The sequence below is a fragment of the Protopterus annectens genome, chromosome 8.part0 (genome assembly GCF_019279795.1).
Source record: "Protopterus annectens isolate FY-2018-M chromosome 8.part0, PAN1.0, whole genome shotgun sequence".
NCBI classification, from domain to species: Eukaryota; Metazoa; Chordata; order Ceratodontiformes; family Protopteridae; genus Protopterus; species Protopterus annectens.
In genome coordinates, this window is record NC_056741.1 from 324,253,385 (window position 1) to 324,271,626 (window position 18,242).

General features: G+C 41.9%; 1 protein-coding gene across 1 annotated transcript in view; it reads right to left on the bottom strand.

Annotated features, from left to right (window-relative positions):
• The window catches only part of CCT3 (chaperonin containing TCP1 subunit 3), a 1,145,726-nt gene that overhangs the window by 818,513 nt on the left and 308,971 nt on the right, over nt 1–18,242 (bottom strand). Inside the window, 1 exon segment of the mRNA XM_044079187.1 lies at nt 3,706–3,719. Coding sequence (XP_043935122.1) covers nt 3,706–3,719 — 14 coding nt within the window.

Consider the following 18,242-nt stretch of genomic DNA (forward strand, 5'->3'; position numbering starts at 1 on the left):
ATAAAATAAAAATACACACACACACACTTGTAATGTGGGTCTAGCTCTTGAAGGCAGAGTTTCACCTCTTAACTCCTACATACCTGTGCTAATATCCATTATACAGGTGGCTTTTTTTTCAAGGGCAGGTTAAGCTGAAAAGTGCAAAATTGCTCAGTACTTGGTACAGTGGCATTTGTTCTGTAAATATGAAGCAGTGCACAGACATAGTATTGCTCTATTATTTTTTTTCAATGATGCTGTCATTGTCTAGACTGCATTAAACTAGAGTTCAGTATATGTCTACCTGGTCAAATTTCTGTAACTTCTGTTCATTCCTATGTAAACTGCTAAAAGCTAACTAATTGCCTGGCAGACAGCTTTATCATTAGACAGATTTTTAGCATTTAGAGAGCTGTATAAATGGCTAATAGATACATTTGCCTTCAGTCTGCGTTTTTCAAGGTGAAGGGAATATTGTGTTAAGATCTCATCTGGCACATTGTTTACATTAGATATCTCCCTTTCTGGATGCTTATTAGGAAATCTAGAAGTATATACTTTCCTGCATTTGGAGGGAAGCATAGCACACCAAAATAAGCTATCTTGCATTACTGCTACTGAACCAGAAACTGTTGTATTGCAAATACTCAGCACCAAAAAATGTTCCTCTCTAGCAGAGGCTTTTATGAATCACTTTGTGACAACAGCTAGCAAAGATGCTTGGTATCTGAGGCATTCTATGGAAACTAATGCAAATGGAATGGAAGAAGAATTGCATTATATGTATTGTGCTGAATCCTGCTAGGTTGTTGTATTTAAACTAAATCATGCAAGTACTGTGCTTCCCAGACTTGAATTTCATGTAGCTAAACAAGATTTTCTCCAGGATGGCAGATTATCTTTTATCTAAACCATCAAGCGCTTCTTCTGCAAACTTCAATATTTCTTAGGAACTTAATGAACCTTTTTTCAGTTTACTATCCATTCCTTATTGCAATATTACCAGCTTACCATTTTTTAATGTAACATAGGCAATTTATTCTTCAAGGGCAGCAGGCCCTGAATCTGCAGATGGAACACTGAAATACAAAGTTGTTTGCTAGTAGCAACCTCTTCATTAGTTACAGTTCTCTTTAATGTGAAATTATTCAGATGACTGACTTCTGCAGATATTGTGCATATTGACTGATATTGGTGGATTGTAATGACAGAAGTCAGAGTGGCCTTTTATGGTTGAAATGTTCTCAACTGGGCAGTTTTGTCATTACTGGTTCTATGTTTTGTTTCACTGCTAACTGAAAAAATGTTCAAAACTGTACATTTAAAATATGCGCCAAGACTTGGTGCTGTATTATGCAAGGGATATAATTTCATTATTGTATATTATAATTTACTTCAATCGGGAAGGTGAATCAAAGAACCTTTATATGGTCCAAAAATGTGTGCAAGGGGCCTGTGATTTGAAAACAGCCCAAAGTTAAACTTAATCCATCACTGGCCAGATGCATTTTCTTTGACTGTGGGTTTCAGTACTGTTTCAGTTAATATGAGTTTCAAAGGCAGAAAAGTTTTAATGCTAAGTCTGTTTTCATTGCGAGACTGTATTACTTTGTTTAGCAAAGGTCTATCAGTGTTTGTGCTATAAAATTTGAAATAAAAGTTTTAAATGAATCTGTAATTATTGTATAAGTAAAGCATAAAACATTATGCACACAAGTTTTTAATCGGTGTTTATGGGAACTGGGAAGAAATGGAGAAATAGCCAAGTAATGGAACACTGGAATGGCTGCGTGGGAGGGGATTGGGGTACCAAAATTACACACATTTTGCTTTCATGTACATGTCCAGAATTTTTGACATGTAAAGTTGGCAACCCTACATGTGAGGCAGGTAGTTCAGTGCTCCAACTGTAAAAGCCACTGAAGCATACATCCATTTCCCAAATCTGTTCAGCACTCTAAGATTCTTTATTAGGTAGATGACCAGATGTACTCTCCTCAGAAAGCTCTTATTTTAGTGGCTGCTACCACAACCATGGCACCTGCCAGGGGACCACTGCTCCAGTGTGCGGTCTTTAAATGTCAACAAATATCTTGCCCAGCTTTTAAGATCCTTCCAAACCCACTGAGCTCCCAGGTCTATGAGCACATCAGCAGACAGCATCACCAAAGAGGTTGAAGAGCCAGCTCCAAAAGCCTCGAGAAACACAGACTTTTCAGGGGACAGCAAATAAGTGAATCACTGCTTCATCAATTCCAAAATGTCAAAGGTGACATCCTCAGGGAATCTTGAGGACCCATCTCATTCATCCAAGTCTGTATCTTCAGTGACAGATTCCAGAGAGGCATCTAAATGTTTCTTTTTACATGTCTGTTTCCTAGAACTTTTTGTCTCAACTGGGCTTCCAGAAGATGGAGAGAATCAGATGGGGAAACTCTAAAGAAACCGGACTGTTCCTGTTGACAAGGCACTGTAGAGTCATATGCAATATCCAGGAGGGGATGGGATGCAGCCAAGTGTGTACGGAAAGCAACTCTTTCCCTGGCCTTGCCAGAATCCTTTCAAAAGCCTGGAATGCCACTGCAGAGATGGAGCTCACAGAGATCACCATCCCATCATGACAAGATGAAGTAATAGCCTCCCCCAACCCAACTCGACCTGGATCCAAAGCAGAGATCAGAACAGAGTTATCTAGGGGAGAGGTGGCAAGAGAGCGCTAAAGAATTTCAGTACCAACTCTTCACTTCAAGCCCAAGCACAGATGCTGCATCTCCGAGACTCTTACTGAGCTGAAGGCATCAGAATTAAGAAAGTTAAGGGACACAGCTAAAGTTGGAGTCAATGGGACTGTTTTGCTCACACGTTGGTACTATCGGGAGGCTCGGATCTAAAGGACTGACTTGGATAGGAGAAATTAGTGGAAGGGTCACTGAAGCCACTCAGAACATCCGGGTGCAGATGAAACCAGGAGAACCCCTAGTTGAATTTGTGTCATAAGGAATCGCTGAATCATCCTGTCGAAGTCTGCTTCCAAAAGGCTCCTTGAGGATGGACTGGACTAAGAAGATGATGCTGTAGATGACGGTCTAAATGAACGCCTCTCTAAAAGAAGGAATGGTAAATGGAGCCAAGGACTCACCGGTTCGTTCCAGTGAAAAATGAGGAAGCAGTTCAGGTGATCTGATCTTTGGGGGGGGGGGGTCTGATCACATTGACAAGGTAACTTCAGAGCCGAACCCAAAGATACTAATGGGATCAGAGACCTTTTTCTGGTTTTCTCTGACTTCTCAGATTTCTCTTCGGACTTTTCTTTTTGTTCTGATTTTTCCATAGTCTTAGCAGGAGAACGTGATGAAGAAAAACAGTGGAGGGTGACTGTCCTGGCTGAAGAGCAAGTCCTTTTAAGACCAGCTTGACCCTACGACCTTGGATGGCTCTACAACCAAAGGAAGAGTAAGCCTCACAGTCTGCATCTAAGTTGGCTGTTCCTTGGCAATGAACGGAAAAGGAAGCGAGTCCTGCAGGGAAATCTCAAGTCCACAGGCCCTACAGTTTTTAAACCATTGTAACCTGTCTGCCACAAGAATGGAAGGAGAGTTTGAAGGGAAAAAATGTATATCATAGAAAACATTAACAATAAAGTATGCTCTACCCTATCGAACAAAAACTATATAAAAAAACAGTACACGTATAAGGAATTACTAGATAAAGATTATTACATACCTTTTTTTATAAATCTACAAAGGCAGAATACAGGTAGAAGTAAAAGGTAACTGCCAAAAAAATTGGAGCCAATAAGTACCTATTTGATGAAAATCAGAACCCTTGAAAACATGACCTTGATCACAAGACAAATGAATTCTGAAGTACTTGATGGAAGAACAGGATTATGGGTAAGGGAGGAGTCAAAGCCCTAGAACCACAGCTTCTGCAGGCACAAAGGTTGCATCTGATAAGCCAAACAGATCGATCAGATGGAAAAATACAACACTGGATCTGTAACTTTCGTAATCAAAAGTTTTGTTATATTTTTCATAACAAAATGTAATTACTTACGATCAGTTTTTAAGTTCACACCCCATTTTCCTTTTCTATATGGTACAAACTATCGTGGTGATTTAGACATTTCAATGTTGTTGCCAAAGCTGTAAAAGATACATGCATACACACACTTTTTAAACAACTTTCATCCTTGTTTTCCAACTTGAAAGTTGGGGGCTGGGGGAGAAATGACCAATTTACAAACCACAGAAAGGACACCAAACCTGTAGTAACTATCAAACTGTACTTTTCAAAAGAATATTTTTTCTGTCACTGTACCAAAACAGTATTGCATTTAAAATAATCAGGCCTTTGTTTTGCATGTTTTTCTTCTATTACTGACTTGCAGTCATACATACACTAAATCCTTCTGCAGTTAGCTCAGCACAAAACAAAATTAAAACTAGATATCTTTTCCACTGCTCTCCCCCACCCCCGGCTGCTCAATTTGTTGATCTGTTATCCCTGGGGGTGCCATACATACTATACTATTCATTCCCCTAGAGGTGGGCAAACCAGACATCATGCCATCACCTACCAAAAGACTACGGTTTTCCTCTTCATGGTCCTAACACCCTGCTCATGCCCAACAATAATTTTCACTGAAGGGAGTGCAGTACTAAAGGCTTCACTTTTTCCTGTTAGGAATGGTTCCTCAAAAACAAGTAAAAGCACCAAAGCAGTCTTAGCTTTTTTTTTTTGTATGTAACTGTGTTTATGTCTGGACACAGAGTTTTGGAGAAAATTTCATTAAGCTATGCACACTGTGGTACGGTTTGAATGACAAAGTTATATCCTGACCTACCTTGACAAGCTTTCTACGATGCCTATACCCTGCAGTATTCTCTTGTCTTTTGCAATTCTTGGCTAATAAAAACTTTGCATAAGCCTCCTATATACATGCTTTATGCCCAAATAGCCTTAAAAAGGGATACCATGAACACGAAACTGAGTCCTTGAGACCACCAAATGCTGCAACAGCTGTCCCCTTAGGAGTCCATTCTATGTACGGTAACCTTTTATCTCAGCAATTGTATTCTCCTGCCCTTAAGTATCAGAAGCTTCTTTGGCTACTGCCTCTCCTGTAAGATGGGATCTGACAGCAGTACCTTCTTAAATCACTCTTCAGTGACCTCCCCAAATCCATTTGCAATGGAATTTAGGATTTTTCCACAACTGTGTCCCAGATTTGGGATTTATACCTTAAGTATTCACTTTTAAAGGTAACCCAGAACATTCTGATAGCAGTGGATGAAATTCAGGTGTGTTGCTACTACCTAGCCTATTCACCGAAGATGTCATTTTATCTATCTACTGCAGATGTGATCAATTGCTGGTTTCTCATCTTTCTGACTTCCCCATGCAAATGCCTGACTGCATAACTGCGTGCAAATAAGGTGACTTGTTAAAGTCATGTCCTATAAAAACATGCCAGAATACCATAGGACACTTACATGCTTGCCTCCATGCCCTCTTAGTCCAAATGTACCCTGACAAAAGGTATCAGAAAGGGGTGCTCTCCCCAAGGACCTAAATGGAGCATAATGCTCCTTTACAATTACAGACAAATATGTTTGACACATTATTACTCTTAGCGTTTTTAAGCACACCACCAGGGTAATGTACATGCCCTTGTGATAACATGGGGCAAATGTAGCTTTAAGACACTCCATCACACCCTTGCTGCCATGTCTGTTAGGTCCCTTACATTTTTGTTTTCCCAACCCAGTCACTGTGTTCACCTGAAACATACATGAAAAACCTGGATACACTTGAAACATCCCTAGACTTTGGAATTTAATGGAAACTGTGGCTTCCCCTTTTCACAATGGACCTACTCTGAAGGTTTAGATTCTCCCCATGGGATTCTTCATACCCAAGTGCTGAGCACACCACTCCCTGCTGGCCAGATAAGTCACCTTTTTCTCTCTCGCTTCTTCAACAGTGTTACACTCCCAATCTCTTAAGAGTCTCATGACCCAAGGTAAAAATACTGAGAGCTTGCTCCCTAAATGATCTCTCAATATTTCAAAAAAGTTAGCGTGACATCTAATTACACAGAAGTGGGGGACTACCCAACTCTGTTAACCCACTGTGTGGCTACTTGTGGGCAGCTTATCAACACGTGTGCAAGTGGGGGAGTAAGCAGAAAATTCTATAACCATCCCTGATGGCTGTCTGAACAATGCACCCCCCCCCCCCAAAAATCAATCAACCCTCATCATTGTGAAGGGGATGAACTGGCCAAGACAGGGAGGGATGGATGAGTAGCAGGGGCAAAGTGAGGCAAATAAAAATTACATCTCACCTAAAAAAGTGCTTACTTCTACAACAAAATCACTGACTTGGAACTATGTTCTGTTTTTCTTTTACAGACTCAATTTTTTTCCCCTGCAAATTTCATGTACAACAGTCAAACATTCAAAAAGAACATTTTTAACTTTACAATAGAAACAGTCAGTCAAGACCTTCCTTAAAAAAAAAAAGCATGCACTGTTTTACACATGAGCAAAAGTTAAAAAAAACAACCACTGCCAGCAGCAAATGTGGTGCTGGTTCCATTCATGTTCAAATACCCAAACAAAATAATTAAAAGTTACTCCCCTCTACAGCGAGAAAAATGTTTAGCATCGTCTTAGGCTCCCAGGGTCAGAGTTTCCACCCCAACCACTTGCAAGCCTTTGCTGAAGGGTTAGCTACTTTTTTCTGGCTGGCAAACTTTTCTTTTCACTCTTCCGTGCAATGCCTAGTTCTTGCGGATACTTTCTTTCCTACTCCACAGATTTCATCCTCTCTCTATTCTTGTTCCCTTTCCATGTCAAGCAGATTCATTCTTGCAATTAAAGCTCTGGTCTCCAATTCAAGCTACATATTAAAATCATATGGGTACAGACAAAGCGGCTTTACTGCATGCTTTGCAAAGGCACTGCCAGGCAGTCTCCAGATTCAGCGGACTACATCTTAGCTGCACACAATGAGGTTTAACTATTTCAACCTTGGTCATGCAGACATTCTGGATTCCTTTCCATTAGAAAACTTTATAGTTAACTGTGATTTAGACATTTTTTAATACTCTTTCCTCCTTACTAAATACTCAGACTGAAAACCAACTACAGCTGCTGTGCAAGGTAAGCATGTGTATGTACTAAATATCTATAACCATGCACATACCTTGGAGCTGCAACGGCACACTTTTTGGTGACATACTAGAGTTAAAGTTACATCCCACCTGAAAACTAAATGTATTTGTGATAGTATGGGTGCATGCCACCAATTTATATAAAGCAGAGAGGAGCAACAATAAGAATCCATCTCACTGCCATCAAATAAGCAGAGTGGCTGTCCGCCAGTGTATAGAAAGCATATTTTTGTCTTGGCTAGTAGCCGACACCTTCATAAGTTTTACACTTACCACATGCAGAGGCGGCTTGCAATCACTGGTTCCTCAGAACTTACTCATTTTGCCCCCTAGCCTACTGCATTTGAATGCAGTCTCATCAACAGTAACTAAAATGTGTCTGTTTTGTATGTATACACACAGTCTTCAAGGAAAAGTTAATGGTATCTTCAGTACAAATGTCCCACTCACAGGTCTACAACAGGCTAAAGACCCCTAGGGCCCTTACAAGACTAGATGTGCAAACCAAATGTGAAACACAAATTTGATTTACATATGGGGTGATTTACTGACTACTTATGTTCATCAAAAATAAAGGGGCCAGTCCACGGTAAATTTCTTATTACCCATAAATTGGTCCAAGTCGCCCTTAAATAGGGATTCTCAGCTTCAACACGGATGGGGAGCCTATGGGAATTAGCTGAGAAGCATCTCACACACGTCCTATTTATGTTGCAAGCAAAATTAAAGGTCCTTTAATCTACTAATTCTGATGCAATTTGTTTTGCAGATATGCAAATGGTTCATCAAAACAAGGTAGAGCAATGTTTTGAATGCCAAGCAAAGATCACCGTTCAGATGTCTGATAGTAACGGATCCAGGCTTCGAGGCAAGCAGTGTAAGACATGTTTACTACCTGTATTATTTTTGTAAGAAACCTTTGTAAACTGCAAGTCTGGTCAGGTACAAACCATAGGGTGCATTATACCCTATTATAGGTCTGATAAGGGCCATGTACAGTAGTCTGGTGGCATCTCTGGACCTAGATGCCATGCTCTTGCTTTTAAGTTGAGCGAGAGAGAAAGATTTTCTTATTACCTGGGACACATGTTGGTCGAAGGATATGTTACTATCTACACGAGTTCCAAGGACCCCTAAAATTAGGAATCAACTATTTGGGGCATTTTATTGGGGGTAGCTGATATCCTAAAAGGTACTATAATGCATTTGTTGGTATTCAGTTTTAAGCCACGGCTTTGATATCAAGCATTTTACACCTTCCTGAAGTGGGTTCTCATCACAGATTCTAACCTCATATGCCCTATCAGAGAGCCAACTAGCTATCCAGTGTGTTAACAAAGGGGTTTATACCTTGTTTAAGCTTGCTGACAATGCCAGAATCGGATATTGTATCAAGTGCAGATCTAGGTAGTAGTATGCACAGTTTTTCCCACATCCATTACCTTTGACCTTTTCAAAGCCACCCACCAGGTTCAGTAAGCATGACCTTCCTTTGGCAAAGCTAAAAGTACAGTTTTGTACCTACCATAAATGTAGATGTTTGAGTTCTAATACAGCTGCAGTCATAACAGATGGGTTATCCTGCCGTCAGGCGGGTCCTCGGTCGGCCGAATTCCAAAGTCTAGGTCCGGCGTCGGATGTCGTCGCTTCTTCCCTGACGTCAGTGCGGCAGGGGTATAAAAGAACCAGCCGACGCCATTTTCTTCAGTTTTTCTTGCTCCAGATGTCAGGTGCCCCCAGAAGGCAGGCAAAACATAAATTTATGCAATAATGCAATGCAATATAATCAAAAAACAGTAGTTGCAAGCAAATACACCATAAAAGAATACCCCAATCAGGTTGTATGAGGAGGTGTTAGCCATTAGGCCTGTCCCAAGAGGGGAAGGAGGGAGGGAAACCTGGACTGCATCTGTATTAGCACTCTAACATCTACATTTATGGTAGGTACAAAACTGTACTATGTTCATCGTGCATACAGCTGCAGTCATAACAGATGGGTAGAATCCCAAAGCTAAATAAAGGGGTGGTAGGCACTAAGTGGAACTAGGAGGAGCAAGGATGCCCTGCAAGACTGCAGTGGCAAAGCCCGCTCTAGATTTGGAGTATAATGGTAGGTGATAGTGCTTGGAGAAAGTATGTACAGAACTCCAAGTGGCTGCTTCCAAAATATCTTTGGTAGGAACCCCCCTGAGGAAAGCTGCAGAGGTAGCTGTGGCCCTTGTGGAGTGAGATCTGATGCCTGTAGGTACAGTTTTACCATGAAAAGAATAACAAAAGCGTATGCAGTGGGCTATCCATTTTGAGACGGTCTGTTTGGAAATAGCCCTCCCTTGAGCACCTGTAGCATAGGACACAGAGTTGCTCTGATTTTCTGAATGGCTTTGTTCTGTCCAAATAATAACGAAGCTGTCTGTGAATGTCCAAGGAATGTAGTAGTCTCCCCCCTTTGTTTTGTGGATTAGGGTAAAAGGTAGGCAAGTGGATAGCCTGATTCAAGGCTACCCTGGATACTACCTTTGGCATAAAGGAAGGGTTGGTTCTTAAGGAAACTCTGTCCTGATGGAAAATGATGAAAGGCTGCACAGCCATGAGGGCTTGTAGTTCCGAAACCCTGCGTGCTGAGGTGATAGCCAGAAGGAAGGCTGTTTTCAATGACAAATATTGCAGTTCTGTTGAAGCAGCTGGCTCAAATGGAGGCAGGGTCAGTTTTTCTAGAATGAAATTGAGGTCCCAATCAGGTACTGGTTGCTTCCTTGGGGGTTTTATATTCTTAGCCCCTCTGAGGAACTGTCTTGAGAGAGTGAGAGAATAAAGGAGGATCAGTGTTGTACTGAGCAGAAATGGCTGAGGCATGGATTTTGATGGAGGAGAATGAAAGTCCACTGCTTAGCATCTCAGCTAGGTACTGTAATATTTGAGGCAAATTCAGTATTCCAGGATTCTGACCCTTTTTCTGATTCCAGGCACAAAACCGTTTCCATTTTGCGTAGTAGGCTTTTCTAGTAGGCGGCCTTCTGGCCTCCAAAAAGACATCCTGCACCTCCTTGGAGAGTAGGTTCTGTTGTGAATTTAAGGAATCCTCCATGCGGCTAGATTGAGTGTTTTCAGCTGACTGTGAAGAGTTTTGAAGTTGTGCTGGGTCAACAGAAGAGGCATTAGAGGCAGGATCCATGGTGGGGAATGCGTCATGCTTCTCAGGAGTGGGTACCAGTGTTGTCTTGGCCAGTTGGTCTGTCTGCTCTGGCTTTTAATAGAACTTTGGGCAGCAGAGGAAGAGGTGGAAAGGCATAAACTGTCATTGTTGTCCAACTGAGAGTGCGTCCACTTTCCAGGCCTGTGGATGATAGGTCCTTGAGCAGAATTTTGTCAATTGGTAATTTCTGTGGGTAGCAAAGAGAACTATGTCTGGCCTTCCCCATGCTTGAATTATCTTTGTAAAAACTTGAGGATGCAACTTCCATTCATGTGGATCTGTCATATTTCTGCTTAGGTGGTCTGCCAGCATGTTTTCCTTGCCTGGCAGGAATTGTGCTTGAAGTTGGATTTTAATTCCAGAGCCATGTTCCAAAAAGGCATGGCTAGCCTGCACAGGGGATATGAATGAGTTCCACCCTGTTTGTTTATGTACCACATCACTGTGGTGTTGTCTGTCCTTATCAATAGCTGACCTGGATGCAGTAGGTCTTTGAAAGCCATAATAGCATTTTTTACTGCTAGCATTTCCTTTTGACTGATGTGTAGGTGCTTTTCTTTTTGGGACCATTTGCCCTGAATGCACTGATCTGTCATGTGCGCCCCCCAGGCGTAGTCCGAGGCGTCTGTTGTGATGATTTGATTTGCTTGAGGCAAGCAGAATGGGAGACCTATGTTTCTTTGGCATGCTTGAGCCCACCACAGAAATTCCTTTTGGAGGCATGGAATCAGTGGTATAATTGTTTCCAAACTGTGGCTGTGTTGAGACCATAAGTTTTTTAGGTACCATTGAAGTTTCCTCATATGCAGCTTTGCACATGGGATTAGCAGGATGCAAGATGCCATGAATCCCAGAGCCTGCAGGATTTTCCTTGCAGTCAGCCTGGTGAAGGTTGCCAGTTTTCTGAAGTATTGAGTTAGTTGCCCTTGTTTCTCTGGCGTGAGGTAGGCCATCTGGGTGTTTGCATTCAAGCTGGCACCCAGGAAAATTATTGTTTGAGAGGGTATTAGTCTTGATTTCTTTTTGTTGACTGTGTATCCCAGAGAGTTCAACAACTTTATTACAAACGCCAGGCGTTTCAGAAGTATGTTTGCTGTCCGCTTGGATCAGGCAGTCGTCCAAATATGGCTATATTTGTATCCCTTGAAGTCTGCAGAAGGCAATTACTGATGCCAGGCATTTCGTGAACACACTGGACGCAGTAGATAAGCCAAAGGGCAATGCAGAGAATTGATAATGGGTTGAACCTGCAAGAAATCTGAGGTATCTTCTGCAATCTTGTCTGATAGGGACATGCAGGTATGCCTCCTTCAGGTCCAATGTTACCAGCCAAGACTCCTTGCCCAGCATGGGAAGAAGCTGCTGTAATGTGAGCACCTTGAATTTTGGTACGAGTAAATATGTGTTTAGGATGGATAGGTCCAAAATAGGTCTCCAATCTTTGTCCTTCCTTGGTACCAGGAATAGTCTGGAATAAAAACCTTGACCCTGTTCTTGTGCAGGTACCTCTTCAATAGCTTTCATGTCCATGAGAGCTGAAATTTGTTTTTGTGCCTCTGCCCTTTGATTTTGTGGCAGGTTTGGCATGCCTCTCATTTTTGGAAGGGTGTGAAAGTGGAATCTGTAGCCTCTGTCTATAATGTCCAGGATCCATTTGTCTTTAGTGACAATATGCCAATGTTTCGAAAATGCCAGTTTTCTGCCTAAAGGTGCTGCCATTAGAGCTTTGCTTGGCATGCAAAAGGGAAAGTCATTGGTTCTGCTTTCTGAATGGTTGTGATCTATCCTCTCCACCTCTTGGTGTAGGTGCTTGCCATTGTCTGCCTCTAAATGATCCTTGAGATTGCCCTCTACCTCTCGGGCGCCTGTACCTACCTCTGAGGTCTGTCTGTGGCTGGAAAGGACCAATTTTTTGAAGGCCAATTTCTACTGAAACGTGGAGGTTGTACCTGTAGGAAATCTTTCACAGTTTGCATTGATTTTGCCTTTTCCTCCATTTTCTTTAATACCTCCTCAGCTTTAACACCAAACAATACATCTTTTTGAAGAGGTGCATCTAGTAATTTAGCTTTGACATGATCTGGTAAGGTTTGTTCTTTGAGCCAAGCATGTCTACGTATGACTGATCCTTTAACAGCAGCTCTACATGAGGCCTCTAAAGCATCAAAACCACATTTGCAAGGTATGTTTACCCACTTGTTCTGCACTATGCAACAAATCCTGCAACTCCTTCAAGTCTGGTTGTTCGGGTTGTGACATTTTGCTTTTCAACTGAGATAACAAAAACTGTTGATACTTTAACATATGGAACTGACAGTTTAATGCCCTCATGGTTAAAGTGGCAGAGGTGTATACCTTTTCCCCCCACCTTTCTAAAGCTCTGGAATCTCTCTCTGAAGGTAATGGATTTTTGGCAGTGGAGGCCTTAATTCCCTTGGGACCCTGTGAAATAGTTTCTGGGTCAGCCGCATGGCTTTTGTATAGGAATTGGTGTGAATCAGGAACCGGTAATACCAGTCAGGCTTGACTGGAGCTGGAGGTAAAGAATCTGGGTTAAGGCTGGCCTCTGAATACACATCATCTAGTATGTCTAAGACAGGAGGGATAGCCAGAGGCCTGTGCTGAGGGAGCAAGAGGAAATCCCTGAGCCTTTTCTTGGAGTCTGAGTAATCTTGGCCTTCCCAGTGGAAGTGTTCCCTCAAGGTATGCAAGGTTTCCCCAAAAGAATAGTCCTCGGGGGACAGAGGGAATGGACTCCTCTGCATCAGAATCTTCAAAAGGGGAGTATTAATGTTCCTGGTCTTCAGAATGTTCTGAAGTAATGGAGGACTGGTCCGAGGAAGGGTATTCTTCCTCCACTCTGGGCCTTTTGTCCGAGGGGGGCTGAGAACCCCTGATAAGAGTAATCAAATCCTCAGCCATTTTGAGCATCTGTTTTTTAGGCATGGGGCCTTGAGAGGGGCCCTGTGGAGCTTGTCTTTTAGTATGCATGGCTGCTTTAGATTTAGTGAAAGCCTTAATGGAAAAAGAAGAAGGCCTGAAGACACCTTGAGAGGTGGCAGGCCTGTCTAAACTCTGAGTTTCCCCGCCAAGAGTGGCGTCGGTATCTGTAATCGGGATGTGGGCCGAGGAGCCTGCGACCTCGGGCACAGAAGACACCGCTAAGGAAGTGTCATCGGTAGTCAGGGGCTGCATAGGTGCCTCGCTGAGAACCGGAGCACCTGTAGCCGGCTTTAGTGTGATGTCGGTAGAAGTCGCGGACCTCGTATGTCGGTCCTTATCTTTGCGTCTTTTACTCAAAACTGGAGTCGGAGTATCAGACGACATAATGTAATTAAACTTTTTGCCAAAATAGTGTTGGGCGAACTCTGCCAGACGCTTAATAGTGCGTTTGTTGAATGTAGCACAAAAACGACAGGCCGAGACGTCGTGGTCTGGGCCTAAGCAAGGAATGCAGAGGGAATGGAAATCCTTATGCGGTATTTGCTTCCCACATGAAATGCAATTATTAACTATCTGACATCGGTCTGAGGCAAGAAAAGTTTCCCCAACGGGGTACTTAGCTTTCAAGAAGACTTCGGTTGAAAAATATTCGTAATCTCAGGATCTGGCCGACCGGCACTTGCGAACTGCTTCGGGCACCGCGCAGCAAGAAAGACTTTAGAAAATGGCGTTGGCTGGTTCTTTTATACATTTATATGTTGTGGCAACTTAAACTGAATGCCACAAAACCCCCAGGCCTGAATGACAGTGTCAGCATTGCTAGTGTCCTTAAATTAAGAAGGGCTAAATTATAAAATTACAATTTATAAAACTACAGTTTTTATGGCAGAGTCCATTTTATACAACAGATAGTTTTATTTATTTATTAACTAATAAATTTCATCACTTTTTGTAGGCATTTTTTGCATAAAGTGTATTGAACACACACACTGTGATTTTATAGGTTCTATTTATTCATTTACCCACTTTAACATAGATTTTTAAAAAAAGATTTTTAGGATTGATTAATGATGCATTAATGTTTTTCAATGTTTTTTAATGTTTATCAATATTTCTTAATTTTTTTAACACTTTATTGTTCTACAGAAGTGTTTTTATCACTGCATGGCTTACAATTTCTTAAGAGCATGGCTCAGTGGTTCTGTTTGCACTAGGTTACCAATTAATGTATTTGCCCATTAACTTATTTGCCTATCAACTAAGCTGTTAACACATTTGATCATGTGATATTATTACTTGTAGTATATAAAATCTGTGTTTTTGTGAGTGCAAACTCATCTTGAAAAAGCCTGGTACTGATCCAGGCAAAAGCGCTTGATCTCATATGTTTTTTTGTCTTTTATTTTGAATAAATTTGGCAGTGAGCTACAGTTGAACTGTTTCGCTTTTCTCCTTTGCTCTGGATTTTGGTATTCATTGGGTTGGAGTTTTTTTTGGTTTCTTTGGTTCTTTTATACCCCTGCCGCACTGACGTCGGAAGAAGCGACGACATCTGACGCCGGACCTAGAGACTTTGGAATTCGGCCGACCGAGGACCCGCCTGACGGCAGGATAACCCATCTGTTATGACTGCAGCTGTATGCACGATGAACATCTGGGTTGGATCCAGTGTCTAGAAGTCTCCTATTTCCTTGTAGATAACTTCCATAATTCTTTCCGTGGCTTTGCAAATAAGACTAGTCAGCCTGATGGATCTGTAGTTTCCAGTATCTGTTGAAGGTCTTCCCTTATGAAGGCAGATGGACTGTTGCCATCCTCCATTACATGGCACAAAGTCTGTTTTAACATTATGGTTAAAGACTTCAGGGGTTCTCATTAAGTCATATTTTAGACTGTTCAGGAGGCATCCTGGATATTATCAGGGCCAGATGCCATGTTTTTGGCTTTAGCAAGGGAGCCAGTACATGCTCCCTAGTTTTAAACTGGACGGATTAGATTTCAGGCCATTTTTCTGGAGATAGCTAGGGGTGAGAGGAAGGTAAAGTTGGAAGTGAATTGTCCACTAACAGGTTTGCTATATCGGCAGGCTCTGGGAACGTGGCACCATTAACCAACAGTTCAGCACATTGTGTGCTGCCCTTGAGGTTTTTGATATCGCTAAAGTCTTATGGCTACTGTTCATCTGGGAAGTTATCATAACCTCAGAGCTGGCTTTGCTTGACCCAATCATTCCTCTTAACTGGCTATGAAGTTTGATGAGAGCTTTTATCTTTATGGGAATTACCCTTCCTGATTTTTGCCACAACTTTTTTCCCTTTTATTGAGCAGTCTATTTAATTTGGGATGCTACCAGGGTGGGTTGTTTCTAGGGCTAGTCCTGGCCACACTTCTGGTAGGTTTCATTTGAGAGCAATTCAGTATAGGCTGCTGTGTTCTCAGGGTTTGGAAAGGCACTGAATTTTGACAAATCATTTAATAAAAGGTAATTTGCCTTGGAATAGTTTCTAATTGTTACTGGTTTAAGGGGATTAAGAAGGTGATTTTGAGGGAGACAACTTTATGGTTTGAACTTACCAGGGAGGACAAGACAATTTGGAGCAGCATTCCTCCATATTTGTGAGCATGAAGTCCAGTATGTGGGTGCCTCTAGTGGGTGTATTCAGTATTTGATAAAGGGTGTTTGTATTTACCAAGTCCAGGGATCTCTGTCCCTGTAGATTTGAGGCCATGTACAATTCCCAGTCACTAGGGGGGTAATTAAAGCGTGTTAAGCTTGTAAAGTTCAGGTGTCACCCATTTTCCACATGAACAGAAGTAAAATCCTGTCAAAAAAATACTTGTGGCAGATTAAAAAAGGGGAGGGAGTCTATGGGCAGACAAGCAGCGATGGCCAAGATGCAAATCTCAAAAGATAAGAAAAAGGCCATAGGATGCCAATTCAGATAACAGAAATGTCTGATTGCTAAAAGGATCCTGGCCCTTGATTTGACATCAAGAAAATCTTTCCTAGTTAGCCAATTATGATTTTTTATTAGTAGATTTCTTGACCCCCTTTGATACCTGCTGCAAATCCTCAGAAAAAAAGTGGTACAGATGAATTAAAACACTCATCAAGACGGAGTTCTAAGATGGCTACACACTAAGCTTAATTTCAGCTCATATAATATGAAAAAAAAAAACGGAGGAAAAAAGGACCCAAGAAATTTTAAGACAGGGCAAATTTTAGTTACTGGCTAGTAAGTACACTACCTGGATGTCAGCAAAAAAATTTTTTTTTTTTTAAACTAGAAAAAACAGAAAAGGTGAAGGTAAAAAGTATAGTTGTGTACACTTACCATAAATGTAGATGTTAGAATGTATTCACTGTTGCAGTCATTACATTTGGGTAATCTGCTGGCAGGTTGCCTTCAGTCGGCCTGATAAGTCTTGGGTCCTGCGTCGGTTGCTGTCCCTTCTTCCATGACGTCAGGGGTATAAAACATGCATCAGATGCCATTACATCAGTTTTTCTTGCCCCAGATGTCAGGTGTCCCCCTAATGGGGAGCAAATAAAATTAAAAACACAAAAACATACCTCCAACCAAAAGCAAATACAACAAAAAGGCTTTTAAGCATAGTAAAAGAAAGTAGAGGTATAGCCAGAGAAAATTAGAGAGCTGGACGGAGGGAAACCAGGACTGCAACAGTGAATACACTAACATCTACATTTATGGTAAGTGTACACAACTGTACAATGTTCTTCATGTTTCACTGTTGGTCATTACATTTGAGTAGATTCCCAAAGCTATGGTTGGGGAGGAGGAGTTTATACAGCATTAGGGCAAGCTATAAGGTTCTGCAAGACAGTAGTGGCAAAGCCAGCTCTGGATTTAGAGAAAAATTGGTAAATGATGATGCTTGGTAAAAGTATGTACACAACTCCAGGTAGCAGCTTCTAGAATATCCCTGGTAGGAACACCTCTGAGAAAGGTAGATGCAGCCCTGGTGGAGTGAGATCTGATCCCCTGGGGGATAGGTTTTCCATGGTGCTTATAGCAGAAATGAATGTATGGCTTATCCATTGAGAAGTAGTTTGTTTTGAAATAGCCTTCCCCTCTGCCCTGCAGCAAATGCTACCAGCAATTGTTCAGATTTTCTTTGAGATTTAGTCCTGTCCAAGTAGAATCTAAGTTGTCTGTGCACATCCAAGGAATGCAGAATCCGTTCCACTTTGTTCTGTGGATTGGGAAATAAGGTTGGCAAATTAATGGATCGATTAAGAGCCACACTGGAAACCACCTTGGGCATGAAGGATGGACTGGTCCTCAGAGATACCCTGTCCGCATGAAAGATGATGAAAGGCTCCACTGCCATAAGGGCCTGTAATTCAGATATCCTTCTAGCTGAAGTGACTGCTAAAAGGAAGGCTGTTTTCCAAGAAAGAAATTTTAAGTCTGCAGTAGCAGCTGGCTCGAAAGGAGGTAGAGTGAACTTCTCGAAAACAAAGTTAAGGTCCAAGGCAGGTGTAGGAGCTCTCCTGGGTTGCCTCAAGTTCTTTGCCCCTCTGAGATAATGCTTGAGCAGGGGATGAGAGAAGAGGGGTGGCTGTGTGTTATAGTGAGCTGAAATAGCTGAAGCGTGGATTTTAAGAGAGGAAAAAGACAGGCCGTTGTGAAGCATCTCGGTTAAGTACTGCAAAATCTGAGGTAAACAGGGCTCTGCTGTGCTCATCCCTAAAGATTAGTTCCAGGCACAGAATCTTTTCCATTTGTCAGCATAAGATTTTCTAGTACTAGGCCTTCTCGCCTCCAAGATGACATCCATCACAGGTTTGCTGAGGGATGATAAGGGTGAATGTAAGTGATTAGCCAGGCTGCAAGATTCAATGTTGGAAGCTGAGGGTGCAGAATTTGGTTTTCCTGCCGAGACAGCAAGGAAAGGGTCTGAGGCAGGTGCCATGGAGAT